Raw genomic sequence first — 13768 nt, 5'->3', positions numbered from 1 at the left:
CACTGCATGTTAGTTCAAGTTAAAGATATCGTTGAACGACTGAGTGAAACCTAATTTAAAAACAGTGAAAATATGGCAAATTATGTGATGACTGGTGGCCTAGTCTTGTATACTTGAACATATGTTGATATGGTTGCACTAGTTTCCCCTTCTCCCTCCCTGTCTCTTTTTCACTCTTTGTCCGATTCAAATTCAAATATGCTTTATTTGCTTGAATAGGTTTTAGCCACACTCTCACCCTCTTTTGAGGCCAGTTGTTCAGAACAGAGGGCAGTCCTATTTATTTTCCATGCTCCTCCTCTAGGTTGGCTCCAGTCCTGACAGGTTGATATATGTCTTATCCTTGGCAGCCATGTGCAGGTGATGTATTCCCCTTGTAATGCTGGGAATAAGGAAAGGAATTTCCACAGCCTATAGTATGGACGAAAAATAGGGGTGCTGCCAAACCAGCTTGGATCTGAGAGGGTTGGGAAGAAAATGCAGTCATTCCTGTACGGTGATGGAGACGAAAAGTGTGAGATTTGTGAAGGGTTGGTTTGCTAAAGCTGCTGCTAAACTAGGGTGAGGAAAGGTGATATGTGGTCTACCTCAAACCCAGTTTGTGCTCTGCTTTGTGCACGGTAAAATGCTCTTAACATAGAATAGGACAGAAGATGACACAGAAGATTTGGTATAAATATTTGATAGCATGCTCTAGCAAAGTCATGAGAACTGCTGCTGGTAGAGCATTTAAGGACAAAGATGTAACTTAATGGAACTGAGTCATCGTTCAGGCAGCCAGTGTTTGCGTGACCCATGAGATACATTAGAGTCCTTTCGCTTAGATAACCTGCTTGGCCGGCATGACGAGAGCTTTCCAAATTATCCCTCATGTACAATGAAATATGTTGAGAGAGCTACACGAAGAATTAAGCTCCACTCTCCACCAGTGCCAGTTAAATCCTATGGGATTTTAATCCTTCTGTCAGTATGAAGAGGAGACCTGCAAAGCCCACAGATATGAAGTCCCTCATTGTCTTGTGACATTTGGCTTGGCATCACAAAATATTTTTTTTTAACAATTTATGTGTTATTTCTGTAAGGGAGGAGAGGATTCATAATTTTTTTAAAAAAAAGTATGTTTTGGGGGAAGTTGCAGGCGTAGTGTGATGATCAGCATTGTCCTTGTATTTTCTCAAAAGTACTTTGGCTGTGGATCATTGTCACCATGTGAGGCCATGTTGTGCTGTTTAAATGTAACCAAAAATTGGCAGCATTGAAAAATCAACAGCCACCATGTTGTGGCGCTTGGCTAGGAGTGACTTGGATCATCAGATACAAGTGGCACACAAACACACGCAGAGATATGCTATCTCTCGCTGTCCTCCCTGGACTCCATTTTGTCAGATAAGGGCTGTAGCTTGGCACGGTGAGAGAAAGGGGAACTTGTAGCACACCTGATGATAACCCAGAGTAAGTGATACTCTTCAGTGGAATGCTGGCCCTATTCTACCTGTCCTTTGTTGCAATTCTTAACAGATTAAGTGCCATTTAGACTTAAAAATCACATAAATCATACCAACCTTTATCAAGATGAAAAGCATAGTTTGCTCATAGTGACTCAAGGCTGCAGTTTTTTTGTAAAACACTTTGTGTATTACAAAAAAAGAGGATATTTTGCTATGATTGAGACGAAAATGATGTTGACTCTGATTTTGGTTCTGCATGCTGAGCTACACACATTTTCTTTCTCTCTTGCTTGTGAAATCTGTGACTTTCCCCTGCGAGGTCATAACCAGGGAGCGAGACAGGAAGTGTTGTCTTTGATCTTTCCCGCTGTTTAAACTAATTACCTGCTTGCACCAGCAAACACTGCTGGCCATGGAATTCATTAACAGATGAAGCTTTGTTCTGGGCAAGTGCGTCTGCAAGGATGTACAGGAAATCAGCTGCATCAAACTTTGTGTGCATTGTGCATTTTCCTCCCAAAAAACAGGCCAAATTGTCATTGTGTGTAATGTTGCTAAAAAAGTGATGAGGATTTAGGTATTTCTAGCCTTGTCTTATTAAATAAAAGGTGCTGACTATAACATGTTGTGACTCATGGTAATTACAAACCTTGTCACCTCAACTTGTGCTCATTTTTGACCACCGTTTGAACCTTAAAAGTGTACCACATCTAATTTTGGTTTATTTTCTTGTTCCCTTTAAAGGTACATAAATAATTGTTTTTAGGATATTTAAGAGAAAACATGCCAGCTAATGTTAAGCTCTAATCTTTGCACTATAGATTTGTGAATAATGCTCATAATCCTTCAGTTTTACCTCTGTGTATGAAAATACTTGAGCTTGTATACTGGTTGTAGGTCTAATTTCTAGTAGTGACCTAATCCTAGGAGTAGGGGAGAGAGAGCGTCATCCCTTCAATTGATAGCATGGTAGAAAGTTTGCAGTGCTGTGAAACCAGCTTGGTTGTAAAAGGTTTGGTGCATGGAGGAAAGGAAGCAGAAATGGAAATGAAATGCAGCTATCCCCCCCCCCCCAACTAATGTTTGCTAAAGCTGCTGCTGTACTGGGATTCAGAAAAGTGCTCGCTCGCTCTCGTCCACCTCAAAGCCCATCTGTGCTTTGCTTTCTGCAAACTCCACTGCTGCCTGCTGTTGTAAATTATTTGATTCCGATCTGAAATTTTGAGCAATTCCCAGTGGATTCCTGTCGCTCATTTCTCAGAGAGCAGCTGGATCTTAGTACTGTCAAATGTATGTTTATTTCTTTACTTTCCTGCTAAGTGAAAGTCTCTGCAGGTCATACTGCTAATGACACAGTGAACTTTCTGCTTTTACTATTTATCGCATCAGTAAAATTTGTGAATCCAAACGTATAAAATAGTCCTGATTTTTTTTTTGTTGTTATTAAAAAAAACACTAAACAAAAAAACAAAACAAAAAAGGACTTTAAATGACTCAGTTCCTGTTTTAAATGTAAATTCTTTTAAAAAACAACCACAAAATTTGCATAGTTGTACATTTAACGAGTCTGTGGTACAATGTCACCTCACAGAAATAGAACCCTTAGAAAAAGAGACCGTTCGATTTGGCAGCTGACTCGCAAACAGCTCTTCTTCATGTTTCAGTTTGAAGAGCGTTGCCAGTGTGCTAGCCAAGTGCCAGAAATTTCAGCTAGTTGCTGCAATTTTATGTGTCCCCTGGGATAAACTGCAGTATTTTTCACTTTACCCATCATCATTAGTACTACCGCCACCCTGTAATCTCTCTTTCTGTCACTGAGGCAATGGGGCTTCTCTCTGCACTGTGGTCTCGTAATTGTGAGGTAATCATCTTTTCCCTCTTGAGAGCTAAAAGACTGTGTTTACACTTGGTGGGTTTTTTTTGGCGGCTCGACTTGGTGAGATGCTAATTTACACTCTCAGCAGCAGAATGAAGCTGCTCTTCTGATTACTTGACACTGGCTTTACGCACACAGCCATTCTTTAGCGAGCGTTTGAGGCTGGATGCCATCAGCAGATTGGATAAATAACTCCTACTTTCTCTTTTTTTCTTTGATTGTGTCACCAAAATTAAAAAATTTGTTTTCTAACTTAGGTTTAGTAGTCTGTCCCCTTCTGTTTTATTTGTAGTTAAATTTTGAGATACCTGTTTCTGAGGTATTCAGGTGGGTTGAACACTTTTCAATAGAGCTATTTCTACTTTTAAAGAAATGCTTCCTGTGAATACTGTTGATTGCGCTCCTGGGGTTCCAATCCCCCAAAACTATGCATTTTAACATAATACTCACAAATAATCACAGCACACTCACACATTAGCATAATGAAAAGCTGCAAGAAATGTCTGTTTCTATGTCTTAAAGCAAACCTACACACTTTTGCCCTAAAATAAATAAGTCATGCCCATACGCATTCATACATGCACACACTTGCATACATGGCCCTGTGTTTCAGCTCTTGCCTTACCCCTCAGATATTGTCCAAAATCACACCCACACACAAACAAATAAAGAATGTTTCAAAACAAACTCCTCAGTCTCAGCATCCAGGCTTTATCTAAATCCCTCTCTCAGCGTGATGAATGTTGGCTCAGATCAGACACAGCCCACAAGTCCATTTGACGGTGCATTGATCTCATAGTTGGTTCATATCATTCCATATTCTGAATTAAGATGGGCATTACCAATCCCTCTTCTCCCTGTCATGGCTATTATCTTGGCAGCTGTACTAGTAAAGGGACTGGCTGCCTGTGAATTTAGAACCATTTCCATCCTTTACAAAAATTTAGATAAAATTTAGTCAATGTACTGATAGATTTAAACATATTAAATCAAATATAATCACTTAATTTCAACCTACTTTTAGTCACTTATTATGCTCTCTTCCATTGTTCTTCATATCCATCCTTGCATATGTTATTCTACTCTTTCCTCACATATAATCCCATCTTTCATCACTCTTCCTCTATCCCCTCCTTCCCCTCTCAGTTCCTATCCATTCATCACCCTGTGTGTGTTTTCCTGTTTCCTTCGTCCCCTCCCTCCACCTCTGTGTCATTCAATCCCTCTCTCCATCATTATCTGCCCTCTTGCACTTCCATCTCTTCTTGCAGTCATCCTCTCTACTTGGCCCAGGAACAGAGACATTCCTGACCTGGACTTATCTCTCTTGCAGAACAGCTCCTGTACCTGCACCACCAGATAGGCTTTGTGTCCTACACATGCCTGTTGCTGGCTGTTTGACAGCCTTCCTTCAAGCTTGGAGGCTGCTTAGATTAATCTGCTCAACTTCCACCTTTGTTCTTAATGGGACACACTTAAAGCTCTGTGGATGGCTCGCTTTGGCTTTTACCAAAGCCATGTTATTAGTTGATCAGTAAGCTTCTCAGCTTAAAGCGCGAGTGCCTATTAAGATCAAGAAATACTCTTCTTCTCTCAGTGCAGGCTATAAAAAAAAGTCCTTAAAGATTATACTGTAATACTCAGGTCTAATTTAATGTTTGGAAATACACACCAGAGTCAGCATAAATGTATATTACTCTCAGTGATCCTTATTGCTAGAGACGTTAGACCCTCCATGGTCATTGTAGTCAAGTAATTTGACTCTAACGACTGATCCAACATCTTTATGTTGCCTGACTTTACAAGCCAGTCCTGACATTCCAGCACTAATGGCTGTTCCATTAACAACAGTCATTTCATTATCTCCAAGAGTCCCTTGTTCTGGTTATGGTACCCAGAGAGCACTTCAAAGCATCGTGCTCATCAGCCTCGTCAAGCTGATGGATGGCTGATTAGAGATGTGGGAGACGCTTTTGCCAAAATAAATCAGCAGCTCTTTTAAGATCCAAGCATTTTTATTTGGATGGATGTTTTGGAAAAAATCGGTTTGATTTGGTCAGTGTGCAAGGATGTTGAGTGTAATTGTACAAACCTACGGGTGTGTGTAGCAGCATTTGAGCAGATGAAAGGTTTTTGTGTTTAAGTTTTCCTGTTTAGTGAGGGCTTAAGATGGATAGACTGAGAAGGGGCACAAGAAAAAGAAGAGTGATAGAAGACTCAAAGCATAGTAATTGGGTAAATTAACCTGAGGTCATGTAATGTGGTGGAGCTTTAGACCCCCCTCTGTGTGTCTGTAAATGTTTTATAAAGCTGTCTTTGAACTCATTAACCAGAGGAAGATGAGTGAGTCCAAGGCGCCTTGAGGAAATGAGTAAAGGCTTTGTTTTTGAAAAAGCCATATTGGTTCTAACATTCTCTCTGCTCCATTGACTCGGGCTTGAGCACACAGTCCTTGTTAAACTCCATTAAGCAGCAATGGTAATTCTTGCACCGCTGGAAAACTGTCCTCTTTTCTAATAAAGTGTAACAACCATAAATTTTTCAATGGAAAAAATACATTCAGCGATCCAGCTACCTACAATATGTTTATGCAATCCTGTTTTCTTATTAAAAATAAATGATTATTTCCCATAATGTAAATTACTGTGCTGATGTGGGAAACTGTCTTACTCGGTGAAAGAAAGTCTAGCACAGCCAGGTCTAGGCGACATTGTAAATGTGTAGTTGATTTCAATTAGATTTTTTTTCTTTTACCCCTGAAGCTCTATTGCCTTCCGCTTCTTCTTTTTTTGTGAACCTCCTTGCTCGAGGCACCAATGCTTCAAAGAAGTTTCTCGTTTATCATGGCTGCAGGTAAAAACGGTCAAGATTAACTACCCTATTAAATGCAAGATAGTGCAGGGAATCTCATTCATAACAGTCTTAGACATTAATCAGTCATGTTTCATCCTCAGGCCAATGGAGTATTTTAAGCTTTAAGTTGTTCTCTTTAGTTATTCTGGCCGATAACTTGTGTGTCCCCTAGTGTTGAAGTTCTTCATTGTGTTGCATTACTGGAATGGATTTCACAGTTTAACTAATATTCAGATATATAAACAGAATAAATTTGTGTAGGCTCAGTCTCGCTTTGGTTGGTGTGCAAGTTTTTGCCAAGCTGTAATAAAATCTTTTAAGACATGCTACCACAGATTCCAGTATCTAGACTGCAAAATACCCTCTTGCAAGTTTGATGCTATTAATCCCATATTCAAAGCATTTGTTTGATTGCTTTGTAGAGATAAACAGTCAGTTAATGATTTTTCCACTACCCGAAAAATCACTATATGTAAATTCATATTACATTAGATGCAAGTCTTTCAATAAGAGTGTTTGTTTGTTTTTTTCTGAATTCCTCCAAAAATTTTCCCCTCTTGGGCCCGTCACTGTGTGGTGTTCATGTCTACTTCCTTGTGTGCAGTCTTGTCAAAAAACAAAACAGCTGAGTCTAAGATGGTCCGTTTGTTCAACTATTGAAGTTGCTCCGATGTGTGTTGAGCTTAAAATGAGGCTTTATGTGTTTGTCTGTGACAGTCTTGCCATGGGTGGCTCTGGCTGTGCGGGGCTTGGATCTAGTGTTCAGTTGTCAGCTGTTGTTTATCCTTCTTTTCCTTTATCTTCTGATGACACTCACTTTCACTCATTGCCTTTCAGGCTCAAATTCCTCAGGCTCAGAGTAATGGTCCTGGCAACAGCCAAATGTCTATCAACCTAGTCCAACTGTGACAGAAAAGAGAAGGCGGAAAATTAGATATGAAGTTAGTATTGGTACTGTGGGGTGGGAGAGCAGCACAGTCGTATAGCTGCCTTCTCGTTTCAGTTCATGCAATCTCTCCTTTGTTGTGGAGACAATTGTTAAATCAGTTTCTACTTTAACCGATGTCTACTATAACGTTCTTTCTCCCACTGGTTCCTGGGCCATTAAATGGGAGTTTTTGTTTAAAAAAAAAAAGAAAAGAAAAGAAGCAAATGTAATTTCTTTGTATAGTGCTAGTTTAACCCAGAGAAATGTATCTAATTATCTAGAGGTTTAAGATAAATCTATAGAAGTAGTACTACTCCCCTGTCACTGCTGGAAATAGTGGGATGATCAGCTGCTGCTAAGACTGTGTCAAAATAAATAGTTTGTATGCAGACGGGTTTAATTTTAGCATCTGGTTAAATCAGTTATGCTTTATGCTTTCACTACATAAAACAAACAGACACTAGATTGTTCTTTTTCAAATTTTAAGATCTCAACAGGCATGAAGCTTTGCTGGCATTTTAATGTGAGAATACTAACTGTAACTGACTGAAAATACATTTTAGCCAGTTTGAACAGGTGAATGAATTTGTGGAAACACCATCACTGATCCTAAAAGAGCAATAAGCTGGTTAACCAACATGCCCAGCGATAGTATTTATTTATTTATTTTTTTAAACTAGCCCCAGGCCATCAGATCATTTATGATGTTGAACCTTGTTACGGATTTTCTCTTTTTAAGAACTTGAATACTCTTTATTGCAAGATTAAATGTGTAGCCAGAGTTTACAGATACTACAACAAAGTCACGCAGACAAAAAGTGGTGCTCTGCCCAAATCTTCAGAATTTCTGTTCTCATCTGACAGCAGTTGGTTTGATCAAAGGGCATATCATACACAGATCTAGTGTTATATATAACTGTCCTACTGTTACTATACTTTAGAATTTTTCTCTGCTTTATATAACAAATTACAGCATGTACAGTGACATTTGTCATTGGCATACCTTGATCTTGGCATTGTCAATGTAATACCAGTAGATAAAAGTCCACTTCTGTTGGTTTGTAAGCTTAAAAAAAACAAACCAAAAACCCAAGCGACCAAATTAAGTTCGATATGTATTTATTCCTTTCCAAATTTATTTTGAATTTGGCATAATTAAACAAATTGATGGTTAAGTTTGTCCAAATCTAGGTTACAGAAATCGTGTTGTTGCCCAGCAATGAAACTGTCCTTGGTCATTTTATGAGTAAATCATCTTTCATCCTGCTTCACCTTACCTATCTGTATCAATCTAACAATACCACTTTTGAAAATTCATGCAATCAAATCATTTGTTGTTGTGTAAAGGTATACTGTGTAGAGGATTAAGAGAACCAACAATTACATAAATTAAAGGAAACTGCTCTGTAGTTCCTGGTAGTCATGCTGGTGGAACCAATATCAGCACTTTGAAATGCCACGTCAATGGCTCTTTTGATTGCAGCCCTCTCTGTGAGTTGTTATGTTGTTAATGTGTGTGGTCTCTTGCATGGATTATGGGAGACAAACACTTTGGCTCTTCTTCTGAGTCTCCTCCGGCACTTGACAAAGTGTGCTATGCATTTCTTTTTCACACCATCCGTTCTGGTTGCTAGGAGACTGGTTGATGTTCATTCTTGACCCAGCTCACTTCTTGTTATTCATTTCTCTTTCTGAATCATTCTTATTCCTTAACTATAATACAAAAAAATATTTTTTAAATTATATTCAAGAATTAATAGGCTTATGTAAAGAGGCGTAACAGAAGGTCACAGCATTGAAACTGATGTTTTGCCATTTTACTGCCAAGTCTTTTTCCTTTTCTTTTTTTCTTTTTGTTTTCCTCAGTGAAGAAATTTGGACATTTATCAGAGATGGACTAGTTATGTATTAATATCAAGTAAAGTGTCGAAATTATGAGGCCACATTAGTGTGTTTCTCTCATCTCTTCTCTTGTGCATGGAGGAGAGTGTTTGCACCTAAACTGAGGCTTGATCGGTCTACTTTCTTCCTGTCAATTGAAACTATGCACCGATTATTGGCAAATAACAGGGTTCCACCTTTATGTGCCATTCTGGCCTTGAACCTCAACTGTGTAAAATGATTTTACAGAAGTGAACAAACACCTCATCATATTTTCACTGGAATCTGTGTACAGCGTGTCCTAGATTTGCTTTTTTCCTCTTGCATAACACTTGCCATCACTGTATCATTGTAAACCAGTGTATGCTGTTTAAAAATACAGCTACTTCTTTTCCTTTAAAAGTGATACAAGCATGCTTATTTGCACAGCATAGCATTGCAGGCCAGGGGTTGGTCCCTGCTGATGGAATTTCCAGCTGAGTTCAGTGACCTGTGAAAGACGGCAATTAGTTAAACGCACAAACACAAAAGAGAAACTATGTTGACTAACTATGGAAGAAAGTAAAGGGGTTTTGGTAAACTTAACAACTAATTTACTGGTTGACAAATCGGTATATATTCTGACTTTAAGGTTTCTTTTTACTAGTCTCCACTCCCGTCTTCCCTGTGTCACTCACAGTTAGACAACACCGAGTGGTCATATAAAAGGAGCTTCCATTTCTAAAAGGTGGTTGTTTCTAACCAAGAACAACACAATGGTCAGTAAATGTCAACAGTGTGGTCGCTCTGACTGACCAGCTGGTCGAGGTTCAGTCCTAACTCTGTGTGGGTTTAGGCTAAGCTGTATTGTTTTGCAATGTAGTTTGACTTTTATGTTATTAGCTCACCCTCACCCACCCTAACAAAGGGGTTGAAGGAATTATGAAAGTAAATGGATTTAGAAAAGGAAAAATTGCACTCATTCATTTGAGTACAATGTCCAGAATCCATAAAATGGCGCAGACTAACACAGTTTTCTCTTTCGAAGGTACAAAAAGAGAGAAGCAAACAGGGAAAAGTTGTGGGGTTTTTTGTTGTTGTTATTTTTTGTTTCTTTTTTGCTCACCCCTACAGCCAATCTGCTACTGTGGAACTGCTCTGTTCACCAGCAGCTAACTGCATGGTGGAAATATGGGACAAGGCAGGATTTGCCTCATATCATGCAGAGTTAAATGCTGTGAGATGCGGGCAATGAGCTTCTCACTGACATCTATGCTGTTTGAGACCAGTCTGTTAAACCTTTTCATGCCTTACTTGCACTGTGAAATATATAAGAAAAACACCAAGGCATGAGCTGGTTCAAAAGGAAGATGTTTTTGAACACTCATCCTTAACGTCCTCACTGACATGAGGTAGCATACTGTGAGACTGCTCCTCCCCGCAGGCAGCCATCTGGAAGAGTAGGGAAGAATGGAGGTATGCAGGGAGAGGAACATCTGGTCTTCCCTGAGTTTGCACTGACAGAAAAGATGATGGATGTGAAAAACTTACACCCAGCCGGGCCCAGATACAGACCTACATTTCTGATTTTATAAGCATGCAAAATGGTTAAATATCATGACTCTTGCTAGACTGTGTGTTTGTCATCTTGCAATCCATCTGTGATGTAGTCACACTGATCATTAAGTCCACTATTTCATAATGGATGCACAGATTAGAGCAACATCTGTGCTATCTACTCTGCAGCATTAGTTGCTCTGACCTACTAATAATTCCAGTGTTGATAATGGATTTCTGTGTTTTATAGTGTATTATTTATTACTTAAGTGTATTATCAACAGTAATCAAGCTTAGCTGTTGCTTTTATGCTTTTATGTCACTATAATGCATGCCCCTTTTATTTCTCTGTAAATCACTTGATAGTGGTATAATAATATTGTATTATGGTCATAGGTATATATTTCTCAGACACCTTTTGAGGTATATTTTAGTGTGTCTAAAAATGTGGTTTTGGATGATTGTATATTGGGTATAGCGAGAAAAAGTGTTGTGCTTTATGTTATGAAAGTGCTTAGGAAGAGCTGGAGGTACAGTGTACTACTGTGTATTACTTTTACCAAGTGTGTATAGTAGTATGCCAGGATGTGTCTTGACTGTGTAGTGCCCTGTAGACTTGATGTAAATCAGTTCATGGATCAAGTCTGCAGAGCAGTGTGCCTTTTTAATATTGAGCCTTACCAGTGCACTTGGTGAGACACCCAGGAGTGAATCCCTAAGCATAATATATGTATACACACACACACGAACAGTAAAGGAGAGGCTGTGGACATCCAGGTAGATATACACAGTAGGTAAACACAAATGATGACTCACCTTTGCATATTTGTAGTCTCATTCAAATGTAACCACAACTTGTTTTAAATGTAGCACACATTTGCATTTGTCCTTGTTTGCAAATAATACTGAGAAATAAAATATTTACACTTCCAGTTATCCTTCATAAAACTCAGCTGAATGCACAACTAGCCAAGACACATATGCACAAACACACACACACACACACACAAAAACCGCTCCTTTTTACACTCACTCTCTTGCACATAGTAATGACACCGAAGGAATTCCAAGCAGCTTCTTAATCCAAGCAAGTGCTGACTGAGGCTTAGATTGAATGGAGGAAGAACGAGAGATGTTTAGATGTGCAGGTGAAAGGGCAAAGGGGTTTATAGGTGAGTGGGCAGAAGTCAAGATCAGAGAAATGGGCTTTTTCCTCATAGTATTAATTCTTTCAAGGTATTCCTTTATCCAAAAAAAGAGAGGTAACATGTCTTTTGCACATGTAAAAAAAAAAAAAATTGGTTCTGCATTTACTTAAGTCTGTTTTTTTCTTTTTTTTTTAGTAAGATTTTTATAATCGATAAACAAAAACACAGCTCTGTTTTCTGTATGGTTGCCTAAATTCATCTTCTGAACATGTGTTGCTAATTTCTCTAATTTCTTGCTCTGCAGGTATGACTACAGAGAAATGCTGTACAACTCCACATTCTGTCTGGTACCTCGAGGACGACGGCTGGGTTCCTTTCGCTTCTTAGAGGCTTTACAGGTCAGTGATTAAAAAACGCACATATTGCTTTTTACTGCTGACTGTATTTTGTTAGAATATAGGCTCATTGTGAATTTTATTCAATATTTTAGGATGGCGAAAATGAATGTAATCCTAAAACTAATGTTAAAAAAAAAAGACTAAGTGGGACATCTCACAACTAAAAGAAACAGCTGCTCCCTGAATCTACGCAGTAGCTATGTTGTAACCGTAAACCCATCTATAACTCTACGAATATGACCTGCCTGGAAACGTAGCTAAACATCGCGTCAGCACACCCTTCAACCATTGTGATTGGCTTGTTCACTACCGTCGATTCCTCTTACCCATTTCTAGATACTTTTTGCCATAGTTTTTAAATCGGTGAGAGAATAACAACTGATGTCAGTATAAGGAATATTAATCATAGCATCAATACAAGGACTCACAAATGTCAGCAAATTCCTGGAGAGAGAGAATGCTGAAATGGGATGTACAAAGAAGTGGAAAAACTTGAGGGATAAATATCTCTGTCATAGACTCTACAAAGATTCACAGCCCAAGTCTATATTACACTTTAGTCATCACAGCAGGTAGCGTGTCTTGACATCTGTGAGGCCATCATTAATATTGGACAGGGTTTGGAGCAGTGCATGCTGCCATCCGACTCTTTTTTCTTTTTCTTTTATTTTAAATTGAAGGTCTTGCTTATTTCAGCAAAGCAGTGGCAAGTGACATTCTGTACATATTACAACAGCTTGGCTTTATAGAAAAAGAACCTTAAGGCACTATATATTTGATATATTGTCTTGGTATTATTTTCAGTTATGTATAGTTTTTAAATGACTTATATTTAAAAACAGTCTACTACTTAGACTGATATTTTATTTTTTGGGGAAACAGGGTTGTACAGTACAATAGATCAGGAAATACAAATCTTATGCAACATTATCTGTTTAATTTTGCTTGAAGAAGCACATTTTGAGCCTGAAAAATGCCTTCAAGCTCATGGGGATGGGCATTTTGTCCCTACAAGAGCTGTTGGTCCCCACAAGTACACTGACATTCCAATTTTTGGTCCGCACAAAGATATGTAAACATAGTACACACACACAAACACACAGAGTCAGATTATTCTTAAGGAATCACTTTAAAATTTGAACATGATTAAATCTCAGCTGATGTCCAGCCCACACAGATTGTAAGGTGCTAAGATCATTAAGGCATCATCATTTTACAGTCTTTCTTATATTAAGCAAACATAGATTAAAAAGATTCAAGAAATAATGTTGTGTGTCAACCCCAAAACTGATCAAACAATGAAGCTCCTCATCAGCACTCGAGAGTGCAAAAAGTGAAGTGCTTATTTAGTCCTAGTAGCTCTCTCACCCAGTGGCAGTCATTTTGTTAATGTGCAGCTAGTGTTACTTTAGCTGCGTATGACTCACTGCTTTTTCTGCCATCTTGTTTCTTTTTTCTGGTTCAGCTTTTTCCATTCCTTTAGGTGACTTCCCCCCCATCTACTCAAATCTTCCTCCACTTTTGTTTTTTTGTGGCAGCAAACATGTGCTTAATCATTTATGTGAATGGCTACCCTGCATTTAATGTTTCTCAATTATCCAACAAGTGTCCCTAATTCAACCCCAACACAGTAATTATCTCACACAGTCTGTCTGTGTTTTAGGTGTACAGAGATGGCCAGGCTCATGTAGTGACATTGT

At 38.7% G+C, this 13768-nt stretch overlaps 1 protein-coding gene across 1 annotated transcript in view; it reads left to right on the top strand.

Moving 5' to 3' along the window:
• LOC116322583 (exostosin-1b-like) overlaps nt 1–13768 on the top strand; it is a 39684-nt gene that overhangs the window by 12426 nt on the left and 13490 nt on the right. The window contains exon 2 of the mRNA XM_031742686.2: nt 11975–12068. Coding sequence (XP_031598546.1) covers nt 11975–12068 — 94 coding nt within the window. The remainder of the gene's footprint in view (nt 1–11974; nt 12069–13768) is intronic.

The sequence above is a fragment of the Oreochromis aureus genome, linkage group 11 (genome assembly GCF_013358895.1).
Source record: "Oreochromis aureus strain Israel breed Guangdong linkage group 11, ZZ_aureus, whole genome shotgun sequence".
Taxonomy (NCBI): domain Eukaryota; kingdom Metazoa; phylum Chordata; class Actinopteri; order Cichliformes; family Cichlidae; genus Oreochromis; species Oreochromis aureus.
Note: the sequence above shows the minus strand (reverse complement) of the source record. Positions and strands in the feature narration are given on the sequence as shown.